The sequence below is a fragment of the Actinia tenebrosa genome, unplaced genomic scaffold, assembly GCF_029948245.1.
Source record: "Actinia tenebrosa isolate PJP-AT-01 unplaced genomic scaffold, QUT_ActTen_1.0 PGA_scaffold0__85_contigs__length_37466705, whole genome shotgun sequence".
Classification (NCBI taxonomy): domain Eukaryota; kingdom Metazoa; phylum Cnidaria; class Anthozoa; order Actiniaria; family Actiniidae; genus Actinia; species Actinia tenebrosa.
Window position 1 is genome coordinate 18,870,847 of NW_028292569.1, and position 16,239 is coordinate 18,887,085.

The 16,239-nt window shown below is 38.6% G+C and overlaps 1 protein-coding gene across 4 annotated transcripts in view; it reads left to right on the top strand.

Moving 5' to 3' along the window:
- Nucleotides 1–16,239, top strand: part of LOC116299695 (phosphatidylinositol 3,4,5-trisphosphate 5-phosphatase 2) — a 34,570-nt gene that overhangs the window by 10,643 nt on the left and 7,688 nt on the right. For all 4 annotated transcript variants that reach the window (XM_031708416.2, XM_089034521.1, XM_089034523.1 and 1 more), the window contains exons 12-31: nt 571–639; nt 1,157–1,251; nt 2,171–2,273; nt 2,591–2,706; nt 3,756–3,836; nt 4,320–4,437; nt 5,486–5,582; nt 6,994–7,126; nt 7,320–7,419; nt 7,909–7,994; nt 9,030–9,111; nt 10,091–10,180; nt 11,271–11,335; nt 11,931–11,988; nt 12,973–13,076; nt 13,895–13,982; nt 14,109–14,205; nt 15,026–15,084; nt 15,218–15,247; nt 15,724–15,826. In XM_031708416.2, coding sequence (XP_031564276.1) covers nt 571–639; nt 1,157–1,251; nt 2,171–2,273; nt 2,591–2,706; nt 3,756–3,836; nt 4,320–4,437; nt 5,486–5,582; nt 6,994–7,126; nt 7,320–7,419; nt 7,909–7,994; nt 9,030–9,111; nt 10,091–10,180; nt 11,271–11,335; nt 11,931–11,988; nt 12,973–13,076; nt 13,895–13,982; nt 14,109–14,205; nt 15,026–15,084; nt 15,218–15,247; nt 15,724–15,826 — 1,774 coding nt within the window. The remainder of the gene's footprint in view (nt 1–570; nt 640–1,156; nt 1,252–2,170; nt 2,274–2,590; nt 2,707–3,755; nt 3,837–4,319; nt 4,438–5,485; nt 5,583–6,993; nt 7,127–7,319; nt 7,420–7,908; nt 7,995–9,029; nt 9,112–10,090; nt 10,181–11,270; nt 11,336–11,930; nt 11,989–12,972; nt 13,077–13,894; nt 13,983–14,108; nt 14,206–15,025; nt 15,085–15,217; nt 15,248–15,723; nt 15,827–16,239) is intronic.

A 16,239-nucleotide genomic window follows, 5' to 3' on the forward strand; every position in this document is an offset into this window, starting at 1 on the left:
GTGTTTGGGATTCTCATTGTTTGGGCTTCCTGTGTTAACTCTAGTAAGCGACTATCTTCTGTAAGCGACCACTTTCTCCTGACCCCAGGGTGGTCACTTACGGGAGAGTTGACTGTGTTTTGAATATTCATGTGTTTTATTGAAGGTCCATGAAATTTGAAATTGTTAATATCATTGGAGATTCTTTACTTGTAGTTGTGAATATTTGTAAACTGAAATGAGGTTTGCAAACCCTGAGTAAATGAGTCTGTAATCAAGGAACACTGCGCTTATTTGACTAATTTGAAAACGGCCTATTATGATCATATCTTGATTACCATTCATCATCATCAACCACCAACTATTGTTAGCTATCATCATCATTTTCACCATGAATATCACCAACACCATCATTTACCTACATCATCGTCATCACCATATCATCATCACCATCACACCAAAATTGGATTATCAGTCATCATTTTCACCATTACCACCACCACCATCATCACCATCAGTCATCAGTCATCATCAGCCATTATCATTAATTACTATATCGCCATCATATAGTAACTAATGTTATCATTTCAGGGAGAATTTCCTTCTTAAAGAATGAAAGAGACGCTCCAGAAACAGGCAACACCATTGATCATAGCAAAAGTAAGTTTAAATATCCATGTTTTGTCCATTACATCTGGTTGAACTCTTCAATGGAATCTCTAGGAAGGATTTTTGGGTAAAGTAGATGTACAGTCTGGTCTGTCTATAATGGGTGTCCCACTACTGGATGGGTGGTAGAGGGGGTGGGTAAAAGAGGTCATTTTTGGTAAAGAAGATGTACAGTCTAGTCTCTACATCCATGGGTACATCCCACTACTGGACGGGTGGTAGAGGGGGTGGGTAAAAGAGGGCATTTTTGGTAAAGAAGATGCACAGTCTGGTCTCTACATCCATGGGTACATCCCACTACTGGATGGGTGGTAGAGGGGGTGGGTAAAAGAGGACATTTTTGGTAAAGAAGATGCACAGTTTGATCTTTACATGCATGGGTACATCCCACTACTGGATGGGTGGAAGAGGGGATGGGTGACAGAGGGCATTGTTGTAAAGAAAGGTTCTTCTGGGTGAGGTATTTAGTGCAGTGGACTTATCCACAGTACTGTGCCTTCTTTTTCAGTTACTCAGTTGATTAAATCAAGAACCAACATCAAAAGGCTGAGCATGAAGATTGAGTCCAAGCCTATAAAAGAATTTGAATTTGATGATGGAAAGGTAGTGATAAGGGTCCCAAGTGGAGAAAATGCTCCAGCAATACCATATTCGCCACACTGTAGGGTATAATTTTAAACACTGCTAATTAAAGTTTATACCAATAGCACATCAAACTACAACGCTACTGTATGTTACACAATATTAACATACCCACATACAACACTAAACGATAATTCACTGTTCCATAACATACTGCATCATAACACCTCACACCACACCACATTCTGCAATAATGCAATGCTTCACACCACACCATAACAATGCATCACACAACACCATTACACATCACACCTCATCACACCTCACCACACCATATCTCACTACACCATACCACACTGCCCTTCACCATACCAAACCTCACCTCACCACACCTTACTTCACTACACTACACCACAACACCCCATATCACACTGCACTACACCACACTGCATCACACCATACCATACAACACTGCACCACACCACACTGCATCACACCATACCATACAACACTGCACCACACCACACTGCATCACACCGTACCATACCATACCATACCACACCACACCATACTACACCTTACCTCACTGCACTACACTACACTACACCATATCACACTGCAATCCACCATACCACACTACACCTCACCTACCATACCACACCACACCACACCTTACCTCAATACGCTACACTACACCACACCATCTTACACTGCACTCCACCATACCACACTACACCACACCACACCATTCTTTACCACACTGCACCACACTTACTTACTACACTAAATTGACTCAGCTAAACCCTGCTACACACTAACACATTGTGCCATTTGCCACATCACACCTTGCCAGTCACTTCAATCTTATCAAAGTAAATTGAAACTTGATTCTTTACCTTTGTCTAGTTTTTTTGAATGTGTTAATAAATCTATTTTTCAGTCTCGTGAAGTGTTCTGTCAACTCGTTCAACAAGTCAAGAACCAGAACTCAAAAGACCAGGCTTTGGAACAGATTTCTGTCTTCGTTGGAACATGGAACATGGGTCAGTATAGTACTATTCGAATTAGTTTGGTATCTCTTTTGCCACAAGGTTTTTCTCAATAAACTATGCTGTTTTCTACTTCAGTGTTGTTTTCTACATGTTCAGTAAAACGTAAAGTAAAAATCATTGCAATTTGAGACGTCTACAAATTTTACCTCTGTGCTGATCAAAGTCAGAGTATGGCTAACTCAAAAATAGAATAGGAATTTAGCATATTGGTTTTTTTATGAGGGAAGAAATTTGTAGAACCCAGAGAAAAGGCCTTGACTATAAGGCTATGAATGTTCATGATATATGACGACACTCATTGTTCGCAGGTGATGCAAGCCCTCCTGAAAACCTTTCTTCCTGGTACAAGTGTCAGGGTCATGGGTCTACACGAGATACTGATGTTGCACACTTCGCACATGATATTTATGCTATAGGCACACAGGTACAGGCCTATTTCAAAAAGCGTTGTTGTTCAAAGATGTGAAATGGGCGATCTGAGACTAAACTGAATTTTTGTACTTTTATGTTTTCAAGTAAAAATATGGACCATCACATTTCTAACTCACAGGTCATGCTTCATACTCCAATCTAAAAGGAAACAGTATGTGTTGTTCGGCTGTGAATATATTACAATTTGCGGCATGCTACTCGGTCTCAGTTTTTAGATTCCAGATCTCAGATCGACACCATTTCTTGAAATAGGTGTATTTATGTGTGTATTCGTGTGTATTCCCACATTCACATCACTTTAGCTTGGGCGTACTGTAATATTTTCCCATTTCAGACCACATGTCATTCTCTAGGTAATAAGATCCTTTGTTTGAGTTGTATACATTTCCACGTGTCTTCTCATTCATAACTGTTGAACAAAGAAATGGTGCTCTAGAGAATGACACATGGTCTGAAATTTAAAAAAAAAATTACTCCTAAGTCGAAGAGGTCTGTTGGTATAATAGGCCTTTTGCAACAAACAGTCACGTGCTGATATATGTCTTTACTAACAAATCAATTCAGCTCAAGGTCCCTTGGGGAAGGCTCTGCTGGATGGAGAACAAACTTTAAATTGCTTCTTATCTTGAAATCGAAAGTATCTTATAAGGGAAAAAAAGTATTTTTCAAAAGGTTTTGGATGCGACATTAGTAATCCAGCAAAAAATCTTTGAATAAAGGAAGTCCAAATTTTTTTGCCATCCAGTAACAATCACGTGTCAATCTATTGCAAAAGGCCTATTGCTGTTGTCCAGGTATTGGCGGTATTTGTGTCATGGCAACCATATTGGTAGAAAAAATAAGTCCAAAAAGGAAATGGAAGAATCAGACTTTTTAAAGTATTTCTTTTTATTTTCTGTTGGCCTCGTATTCAAGATTGTTTTGAGAAATGTCTCTCAAAGCCATCTTCTGTTATTACATTCATTCTTGTGAATGTTTGCAAACCTCCCATTGCTCTCAATCTCTAACACCTATATAACAGTACATTTTTCGTTTTTTTAGGAATGCTCATATAGTGAAAGTAATTGGATTTCAAAGATAAAAAACGACCTTCATAATTTGTTTGACATTGAATTTAAAACTGTAAGTTAAAGTATCTGACTAGTTGGTCAATATATTTATTCCCTTGCACCCATTTCATTTTCATTCATTGTTGTACATTTTTCTTGTATTTTATTACCTATTTATTCATTTATTTAAGCTATCCATCTAGTAATTCTATTTTATTCAATATTTATTTTGGTAATTTTTGGGATTTTTCTACTTTCCATTCATTCCCATCCATTTACCCATTTATTCACCAATCCATCTATCCGTCCCTTTTTCATTTCATCCATCCCTTCGTCCATCCATCCATCCCTCTGTCCACCCACCCACCCATCCATCCATCCATCCATCCATCCATCCATCCATCCATCCATCCATCCATCCATCCATCCATACCTTTTCTTTCTATTTGTTTGTTCATTCACTCATTCATCCATTTATTGATTTCTCATTCATTCAATCATCCATTTTATTCACTCACTCATTCATTCATTCATTTTTTATTCTTTCTATTTTCAGGTTGGTGTTTGTTCCTTATGGGGTATTCGAATTGTCATTTTGGTTAAAATAGCCCACCAGAATCTAATCAGTCATGTTCAACAGTCTTCTGTGAAGACTGGCTTAGCAAATGCATTAGGTAGGTTTACAGTGCTATGTGCTGTACCGTTAACACTTCTACAAGTTTTAAATTTCTTTTTGACAACTTTTTGACAAGTTTTAATTGTGCTATCTTAACCGTTAACCAATTAGACATCAGCGTTTCACCTTGGTGTTTGGATACGCAGAGTTCGTACATCGATGTAATGATAGCGAAACATTAAGGTGAAGCACCAATACAGAATTGGTTAGTGGTAAAGAGATCGATTAAAACTTGTCAAAAACTTGTATGAAACTTTGTTCAGTGTTCACAGTTCCACACACAGCACTGTAATATCAACACCACAGTACAATTTAGCCCACTTTCACCTACACACACTACCACTTCATTCAATACTCTGTGCACAGCTCTCACATTGTAAGCATAAAGCACATTGTTGTCGTTGTTGCTTATCTTTCCCTGAGAGAGGAAATATGGAGTACAGAAAGATACAAACGTGGAAGGAAAGCTGGAAAGAGAGCTACAATGCATGGGAAAACCTTCTTCAAACCTTCAAAAAACTTCAAAATTAAACAATTGAGAAAGCCTGAGGGCTCATGATCAAAGTCAGGGCACAGCTAACTCATCTAGATCAAATTAGAACTTAGATTGTTGGGGAAAATTTAGCATGACAGCAAAAACTGGAGAACCCAGATAAAAACCCTTGAATCAAGGAAGAGATCTTGCAAACTCTACTCACATGTTATGCTGAATTCAGTAATCAAACCTGAGATCCCAGAGGTAAGAGGGGATCGAGTACACGTCTACAGCTTTGTCAACCTTGATTCCTAAACCAACTCATTCCTTATGAATGAATGAATCGTATGAATGGGTAATCGTGTACTTCATAACCAGCCAACACGTGTTGGTCGACTATCGCCCAACTGTTGGTGAACAGTCGCCCGACTGTTGACCAACCCTTGACTGTCACTTCACCAACACTTCACTACCGCAACATAAGCTAGTCCTTCTCTGCAACTGTCACTCGTCACCCCCTCTACATAAAAGTTGTTTTTCATTTGACATGACTGTCTGTTGGTGTTGATAGGTAACAAGGGTGCTGTTGGCATCTCATTCATGTTTAGCGCTACTTCACTGTGTTTTATTAACTGTCACTTGGCTGCAAGGAGTACAAGGGTCTTGAGGTAACAGAGCTTAATTTATAGCCTTATATTATAACATAATCACCTCATCCCTTATACTCTTATTGGTTGAAAACTGTGCTCTCATATGGGTTGTCTATGCAATGTGATTTGTCAAGAGGATTTGACATTTCAGGAAGCAAAGCGTGCAAGTAGTTTATTACCTGATTCAAGCACAATTTGAATGCAGTACTCTGTATAAATCAGGTCCGTACATGAGTCTAATATCTGTGACTGCTACAGATTTTGTAAATTGGGCTCTTTTTTTCTAAATTATCATACTTGAAAGGGGCTCTATAAACCTCCTTAAGGAGGCTAGGCTCTAAACTATGTTGCACAATTTGCTTCCCGATTGTTTTGGGCGAAAATTCTGATCAACAAATCGCGGCCAGTATTTCCTTCTTTGGTGAATATTGCATGTTGCAGATGCCAGCTCTGCATGCACAACCTGGTTTACAAAAAAGTGCTAAGATAAAAAATTTTAAAAAATTTCTTCCTGAATATGTGCATATTATTATTTGATGGAATAAAACAGCATTTTTCATGTTCCTTTTTGTAATACAGCACTTTAATGCTTCTCTGAGCTTCTCTTCCCACTTTTCTCATGCATTTGTCATTCCCTATTCCTGTATTACGGAGGCCCCGTCCGTGCGTATCCGAAAATTTTTGTATCTGCAAAAAACATTTTTCGGATACGAACGTCCACACGCAGCGTAATTAAGTGTATTCCAATCGTTTTCACTGTCCACACGTATCCGGAAATTTCTTGATCTGCCCTGATTCACGCTAGTGCCTAGTCCCTTTGACGGGTAGTTTTTCTTATTGAGCATGCGCAAAATTTTGTTTACGTCAGCGTATTCGAAAATTTGCGGATACGACCGTCCACACGTATCCGTATTCGGAGCGTATTCGAAAATTTCCACTCTGGAGATCAATTTGGAAAATTTCCGGATACGAATACAAAAATTTCCGGACATGTGTGGACGCAACCCGTATACACAAATTTCTGGATACGTGTGGACGGGGCCTGAATGGAGCATGGATAAAGCTGTAATTCCTAGTTCCAACTTAGTCAATAGCGAACTAAGCACTGTTGCAACAGTTTTCTCAATGATATCAAAATCTTGTCCCACAAACAACGAGTACACAGTATCTGTTCTAAAGAGTACTACAAGGATAATGAGGCGATTTTCTAATTATTTTCACACAACAGTAAACTGTTGAAAGATTTTTTTTCTAGATTATTTGTTAAGTTTGTGGGACATAGCAACGGTAACTAAGGGGAGTCAGTAACTAAGGGGAGTGAAGTGTCTGTTGTAGCCATAGTTATTATTTGGAGAAATCAATGTTGTTCAGTGATGCTGATAATGTTTCAAAAAACCATAAATCAAAACTTCTTTCTTTAAATTTGCAGGAGAAACCAAAACTACCATGACATTCTGAAGGGTCTTAATCTTGGCCAGAAAAATGTGTTTGACCTGACTAACCAGTTTAACCATGTATTTTGGTTTGGTGACTTAAACTACAGGATTGACTTGCAGGTTATGGTAAGTTACTGTTACAGGCCTTAAGGGACTGCAGAGGAGGAGTATTGGGAACCACACTTTCTTGCTAATATGCATTAACTTTTTTTATATCTCAGCCAGATTAGCCCTCAAGTTTATTAATTGCATTCAATTCTTTACAGTCAATCAGTCTCTTAAACATTAATTAAAGAATTGATTCTCATATTCACAATAGGATGTATTAGAAAATATTAAAACCAATAACCTATCAAAGATGAGGGAATATGATCAACTGAAACAAGAAATCCAGAAGGGCAATGTCTTTGTTGGATTTAGTAAGTACAATAGTGAAGCCTTGTTAGTATCAATCAGCAGCAATAGAATACTCTCTGGTTTATAGCACATGACGGGCAGTGTTTGCCGTCAATGTAGGCTGGTAGTGAGATTCCTGAGATTCAGCTGATTGATACCAAGCAATAGAATACTCTCTGGTTGATAGCACAAGATGGGCAATGTTTGCCTGTGATTTTAGGCTGGTAATGAGATTCACGAGATTCATTTGAGCTGATTGATATCAAGCAATAGGATACTCTCTTGTTGATAGCATATGATGGGCAGTGTTTGCCTGTGATTTTAGGCTAGTAATGAGATTCACAAGATTCATTCAGCTGATTGATACCAAGCAATATGAGAATATGCTCAAAGAATCTCGTGAGTCTCATTACCAACCTACAATGACAGGCAAACACTGCCTCGATGGTAAGCAAATCTTGTCTATAAATACATTCCTCTTTATATCATATATTCTCCTTTCTTTTCAACAGAGGAAGAACAAATAAACTTTCTTCCAACATATCGTCACAAGCGTGGTGGGAAAGAATATGTCTGGGAGAAGACCAAAAGATCAGGGGTAACATAATAATATGATATTAAGAGGGATAGTTTTTTCAAAAATAAGCAATAAAAAGCGCCAAAAACTAGACCTTCGTATGAGTTTTGATCCCAATTTTCGTTTTGGGTTAACACTCAAAACCTTTTTTAAACAGTTAGAAACGTTACTGATGTACTATGATAAAATGCCTGTTTGAAGCGGAATTTTCAATTGTACAAAGATGTTTTGTTGCATTTGTGTTAGAATGTTGATTTGTCAGGCTTTCATAGAAAATATATGGGAAATAAGCAAATGAAGGCCTAAACCTCATTTTCGAATAAAATTTTTGCTTTGGGTTTAACATTCTTTGATTTCACTTTCATCGGTCATCTCCACTTCCAAACAAGTTAAACGTTCTGAATAACAAGATTTTTTTAGCTTTATACAACAGCCTTTCTTCAAGAAAATAGTTTTTTGGTGTTCACTGCTTGAATACGAAAAGAGTACTCTCTTAATATTTTTTGTCAATGATGAATCGCTGACAAAGCTGACAAATGAAAGATGAAGATATGAAGTATGAGAACTCCTCGAATTTGAAGATACTTTCCAGTTCTCTATCAGAATTTTACTTTTTTTTATGGAAAACAAAAATTGCAGTGACCACCCTCAGTGCCTACACCTCATACTACATTCATAAATCTCATTCATAAATCATCGTAAAGGGCATTTGAAAATATCCATGTGGAAAAGAGCGCTATGCAATCATAAAATTGCAATTTTTGTTGGGAGTAACAAACTGCATTGCTAAGTCCTTAAATTATTAAGCAAGAAATTATTCTTGAGAATAGACTTAAATCTTTGGCATTTGTGGAAACATTTGTCAGGCAAGTTTGTATGTGAAATTGTTTTTATTTTTATTTTTTACAATAGATTTAAGATGTTTTTTGGGGTTTAATCTTTTGCATAAAGAGTACAAGCATACACAGACATTTACTTGCATTACTCCTAAGAAAAATCAGTGGAATCCAGTAAATCATGTTCCATGTTTTCATTATTTAATTGTCCTTTTTGTAGATTTTAATCAATGTTCCATCATGGTGTGACCGTGTTCTGTGTCATTCTTTCCCTGACACAAAAATTGCCTGCACCTCGTATGGTAAGTGCAAACTAATAAGCATTCAATTTTAAGACAATTTTTGTATGAATCCTCTATCGGTTTTTGTAAAGGTACAAAAGAGAGTTGCTCCGCCTCGCTGGTTGCTGGGCAGTGTGCAGTGTCATAAATTGGAATTTGAATTTGGGTAGCATGGATGGCGTTCGCGGCTAACACGTCGACTTTCACCGCTGTGGGTCCAACGGGTCGAGTCGCTGGTTCGAGCCCTGCGGTCGCCACATGTGAATTGAGTTTGTTTGATGTTTTGTTCTGTCCTATTCTATGAGGGTTTTCTCCGGGTTCTCCGGTTTCCTCCCTCTGTGAAAATCAACAAGTGAGTTGCGTGTTGTGTGACATTGGATATTGAATGAAGCGGTAGTGCGTGTGAGCGAAAAGTGTACCCAATTAGTGCAAAAGCGCTAGAACGAATAGACACTTAAATAAAAAATATTCATATTATTTTCATTTATGATTTCGATTTGGGAATCAACAGTTTAGTAATAATTTATTATTATTATTATTATTATTATTATTACTATTTGTTATTATAGCGGTAGCTCACTAAACTCTGGGGTCTTAGGTTCGATTTTTTAATAACATCACGTGAGCAGGTTTTGTTAAATCTCTTCCTTAGTTCAAGGGGTCTTTCCAGCTTTTCCTGTTATCCTTTCTCCTCAAAGGCTAACATTTGCTTGCGTGGTTGATATAGTAAGCAGCCCTTAATTTGCCCGTAGTTTGATACAAAATGTGTTAAGGCCAAACGAGAAAATAAGTGTTTCCTGTTGTGCGCGACCGACCCTAATTTTCTTTCCCATTTTTGCCGACCCTAATATTTTTTCATTCCAAATGTATGACAGGGTTCCCAGTAGGCTCATTTCCACTGTTGTATCAGTAAAAAAAATCCGACCTACCGACCCCAATTATTTTCCCATGCAACGGGAAACACACTTATTTTTTGTTTGGCCTTTTCTTTTTGACCCAGGTTGTACAGAAAACATAAGAACAAGTGATCACTGGCCGGTATTCAGTACCTTTGATGTTGGTATTGTGTCCCAGTATGCTGCTAAACCTGGTATGTCAATGGTGTGGTTTGTTTTGGGGGACCTGATGTATTTAAGGTACATTAATTGTTAGCATATACCAACTTGTGTAGTTCCTAAGAACGTGCACGCTCATTGGTTAATTGGAGTTGAATATTGTACGATATTCACCTCTGAATCTCGGAATATTGAGTCGGCAACAAAATGGCATCTCCCGGCAATCCTTTTGCTGCAATTTCCCGTGAGAAAATTGAAAAAATGAAAGTAAATGCCATTCCTATCAATACTAAAAATGCAACGCAGTGTGGCCTAAAAGTTTTGCTAAAAGTTTTGCGTGAATTTGTTCACGCAAACTAAAAGTTTCTGTTTGTTTGTTTTTATTGAATTATTGTATATAAAAATAAGTTACTCTGTACACAAGTTGGTATATGCTAAAACAATTATTCGTCTCAGTTTCAGTGAAAATGGAGAATATTTACCTTGCTGCTCGAAGACTCGCGTCTTGTTAAATATTCCCCGATATTCACTTCGGCTTCGGCGAATAATTGCTAATTATTAAATTGGATATGGCAATGCAATTTTGGTGTTTGTTTGTCACTCTATGTAGTGTCACTCACTGCATGGTATAGTGTGATTTGTTGTGTTGCGTTGTATTCTGGTGTGGTGTTATGTGGTCCGATCTGCCATGGTGTAGTGAGATGCAATGTGATGTATTGAGTTGTGGTGAGATGAGATAGATGAGGTGTGGTGGTCAGATATGGGGTAAGTCTGAATGGTATTGAAGTGAGATATTTGAGATGAACTACATATATGCCAAGTTGTAGTGTTACATGAACATTGCAGTGCATTATGGTGTACAAGTGTAGTGAGGTATGATGAGATGAAACATGTTGGTGTGATATGGTATAGTAAGCTAAGGTTCAATATGGTGTACTAGTGTAGTGAGGTATGATGAGGTAAAGCATGTTAAGTGTGATATGGTATAGTAAGCTAAGGTTCAATATGGTGTACTAGTGTAGGGAGGTACGATGAGATGAAACATGTTGAGTGTGATAAGGTATAGAGAGAGTACTGGCATGAACTGTGTTGCAATGCAAATTTAATGTTGTTCACTTTTTTCAGAGCAAAATGGAAGTCAGTCTTCAAAAGAAGGTTGCGAAATTATTTTTCATAAGATTGAGGCAAAGGTAAGCATTACTTTAAAGTATGGGTACTTGAAAAGGTTATAATAATTGTGCATATCATCATGATAAATCATTGCAGTAAAATGAAGTGTTGTGCAGTGGTTAAGATTCTGCCATAGAGCGTTTTCACTCACGTGAGAAGGCAGCCATAAACAATAGAAACTTTCTGCACAGTATTTGCATAAAAATAGAGTTCAATTCCCGGAGGATAGAAAATGTATTGTTTTGGTACCCCATAATGGACGCTGTGACATCACGTGAAAACACTCTATAGGCTGTGCTGCCTGCTAAGCAAGAGGTCCATAGTTTGATCCTCAGTGACCTCGCACACTTGTTTTAGGAAGTAAGACTAAATAAATGTGGTTTGGTTTGGTTTGGTTAGTGTGCTCTATAGCTTTATTTTTAATTTTAAACGCCAGGAAAACAAAATGATGTTTAAGTGAGGAGATGAATAGTGGTGCAATAGTGTCTTGAAGAGATTGAAGAGAAACTAATGTGAAATATCTGAAATATAATGTGAAATATAGAATGTAGAATATTGTTATAGCTACACGAAGTCAACACTGATACTGTAGTTTGGTTTGAATTTCATTCACAGATCAAGACAAACAGCAAACCTCTTTTCGTCATTGAATTCCATTCCAGCTGCTTAGAAAGTAAGTCAAAATGACCAATTAGTACAGATTATATCTAAAGCAAGGATTAGAAAATGTTTAAATTCTAAATTTTTTTAAAATATTTAAGTTATGAGTTTTTTTACAGTGCAACTTCTCAAACCAAGGCCACAGTCGACAAAATGTCTACAAATTATCAAATAGTGTTTACCGCCGTCTGCAATGCTACGCGGCCACCCCAGACAAAAATCGCGACGTGCACTTTGCAATAGACTGCCGTCAATCAAACACGTGGAAGTCATTTACACGCGTTTGGATCGGCCCGGATCGGCCCGGTGAGTGTGGATCATAATACTTGTAAACAATCGACAAGTTTTGGCGCCTTTTGAATCACACACGCGTATAAATGACGTCAACGTGTTTGATTGACGGCAGTCTATTGCAAAGTGCACGTCGCGATTTTTTTCTAGGGTGGCCGCGTAGCAATGCAGACGGCGGTAAGTACTTAGACAATAGATTAGCGAGAAATTTTGAACTTAGATATTCTTTCGTCATTCAGATTGCCAAAACTAAATGACAAACAAGAAATCGTAATATATTTCCTTCGCAAATTAGTGAAAAATAAAAATAAAAATATAGAAAATAGTGAAGTGTGACTTCTAATATGACAGGAAGGCAAATTGGAAGCCCTATAAAACACAGTCTTTATGATTACAGTTTGTTTCTTTCAGACAAAGATATTATCAGGCTGACACTATAAGATCTTATTTCCTGGTTGCTATGCGACAGCACGTTCATATTCGACAACAAATGTGCAGGCACTCTTCTAAACCGTGTAAACCCATGGATATTTGTCCAATTTGTAGCAATTATATCGTTTAGATTCCCAATTTTGATTGGTTGATTTGTAGAACATTTGTTCGGCTGGCCTTGGTTAATGTGGTTTCATTGTTATTTAAAAGGTTTGGAATTATTGAAATACACATACTCTTGAAAACAGCAAGTTAAAAAATATATTTATTTTAGAAATGGGGAAGAGCAACCAGAACTCTATTCCAGGGTATTCCAAAGCATCTGGTAACAAGATTCTCTATGCTTCACCGGAATGGGGTCGTCAAGTACTTCCAAAAGTACGTTTCTATATAACTGTATATCACCTTTACCATCTCCACCCCTCCCTATATCCTTTACTTCACCCCACCCTCTGACCAACCCTGTTTTCTTTCCTCCATTCCTCCCTATACCCCATTCTCCACCCCACCCTTGTACCATTTCCTTCACTCCACCTTTTAACCCTTCCTCCACCCCACCTTGTAACCCTTCCTCCACCCTAGCCTGTACCCTTCCTCCACCCCACCTTGTACCCCTTCCTCCTACCCACCCTGTACCTTTCCTCCATCTCATCCTGTGCCCCTTCCTCCTCCCCCACCCTGTACCCCTTCCTCCACCCCACCCTGTAGCTCAAAACCAGCACTCCACCAAGTACCCCTTCCTCCACCCCACCCTGTAGCCCAAAACTACCACTCCACCAAGTACCCCTTCCTCCACTCCACCCTGTACCTCTACCTCCACTCCACCCTCTACCTCTTCCTCCACCCGACCCTGCACCCCTTCCTCCACCCCACCCTGTACCTCTACCTCCACTCCACCCTGTACCTCTTCCTCCACCCCACCCTTTACCCTTTCCTCCACCCCACCCTGTACCTCTTCCTCCACTCCACCCTGTACCCCTTCCTCCACCCCACCCTGTAGCCCAAAACCAGCACCATGTCAAATATCTTTCTTCCTTCCCATTCTGTATACTCTTCCTGTCGACACTATGGGTGTTTTCCACTAACCTTTTTTCCAGATGTTGTACTATTTCAACCATTCCGTCCCAAGACCCATGTCATTCTCAATATATTTGTCTAGACAGCTTGCTTCAATATTAATTCTTTTTCATTTTCAGCTCTATCCCATCATCCCAGACAGAGACTATCTTCAAAATCAACATTTATTACTTGCTATCAAATCAGTAGATAGTGATGAGTCCTATGGTAAGTAAAGAAATCTATTTCACAAGAAACACTGTGGTAACCCGTCTCCTATATCACATAGTTGTACCCTCCCTTCATCCAAGTCTTTGTCTTGATGGCATGTAGCTAAGTCTATCATGTTCCCAGGGGAATGCTGTATCTCTTTGAAGGCAATGATAGCTGACACTCCTCAGACCTTCACAGCGAAGTTGACTCATTCCGGCGAAGAAACAGGCAGTCTGAGGTAAGAAAGACAGTAAACACACAATAGTGCAGTTTTCGTATGACTGTGCAAAATTCACGGCACGAACACGGCCATGACACAGCAAGGGATACGCCAGACCAATCATATTGCACGAGAATTTACTCTCCATCCAATCAAATACCCGGAACACGGCATAAACACGGCGCGGACACGGTCACGCCAAGGTCACGGCAATGCCAGACCAATCACATTGCGCGTGAAAAAAAATCAGCCAATTAAAATTCTAGAAAGCATCACGGTCACGGCACGTCACGCTTACGGCACTGAGCTTTTCACAGTCATACGAAAACTGCTCTATTGAGATATGACCTACTTATTACAGGTGCACTTCATGGAAAATCTGGCCAGTAAATTGATAACGGATTATTCCTAGTTTAAGTAATTTAATGAAGAATATTAGATGACTTTCAAAAACTATTCGACCAAAAATATTCTGCATTTTAAGCTTGTTATCGTCAAAAATTATTGAGTTAAAAGCTAAAAGAACAATAGGGTTGAATATATGAAGTCATTTACTCACAAATTTGCTACTCTAATAATTGATAATTTTTTATCCATCACTTTTGACTGTGAAGTAAATATGTTGCTTGGTGACTATTGGGGCCAATAGATAAGTTTAACCAAGTTTCAAAGTTATTTCCAATTTACACTTAGAGTCTTAAAATATCTGAGTAGAAGGTGCTGCCTATGATGTTTTAAGTATTGGCTGTGGCTTTGTTGACTATTGCACGGTTGGAGGGCATGGTATTCAAATCAGACATTCCAGGGATTAACATTTAGCCTTTGTCTGCCCTTGTAGTGCAGAGATGCATGTAAAACTGCTGAATGCAGGAGATGGCACAGCTTCTAGCAGCAGAGGTAAAGGCCTATTTTATACCTGTCTACTCTCTTTAATATATCTATAATTTTAATATCACTTATTTATTTATTGTAGACCATGCTAACAATGTTACCTAGCTAACAATGTTATATTATGTAATATCTGTTACAGGGCTTATCAAGGAAGATGATGATGGTGATGGTAAGATTTAAGGATTAATGCAGTTCTGAATCCAGGAAGTTTGTAAGCTGATTATTGCTAGTGACTGATATAATATAGCATAATATTGGTGATTATTAAGGCAGTGATATGATGACGGTGATGTTGATGGTGATGTTGATGGTGATGATGTTGGTCATGGCATAGAGATCATAGTGATGATAGTGTCGATGATGATGATGATGATGTTGATGGTGATGGTGGTGATGATGGTGATGGTGATGGTGGTGATGGTGATGGTGATGATATTGGTCATGGCATAGCGATCATAGTGATGATAGTGTTGATGATGATGCTGTTGTTAATAATGTTGATGATGGCGATGATAATGATAGTCCTGTAAAAACCTTTGGCCTGATCAAAGTCAGGGCACAAGCAAGTGCAATATCACTACACCACCCTTGATTCCCTCAACTAATGCACTGTTATTTTATTTATGACCTCCGGTTTTGTTTTAGTTAACATGAACAAGCTTGCTGTTAAACCAGGCAAGGCTGCCAGAAGAAAGTCCTGTAAAGTAGCCAAGGGAACGAGCCTAGATATACCTGTTAATACAGAGAGGTGAGGTGTTAGATTATATTAATACCAAACCCAAACAACTAGCTATTATTCCTAACCATAAGTCTTTGACTTTGGCTTCATGCAATTAAAATTTCCATTTGTCTATTAAGATAATATTTGTTTGATCGATTGATGGAAGACACAACCCTAGAGGCCTTGAGCTGCATTGCAGGGGCGGATCCAGGGGAGGGGTGCAATGGGTGTGCACCCCTCCCTGGTTCCACCTTGTGCCCCTACTTCGAAGATAACTAATACTGTTTTTTACCTTCGATTCTAAGGGGTGCACCCCTTCCCTGGGCTAACATTGTGTGCAGCACCCCTCCCTGAACAAAGTCCTGGATCCGCCCCTGCATTGGTCTGCTAATAGACATCAAGCGTGATGACATTTTAATACCTATCCTTTAAGGATCCCT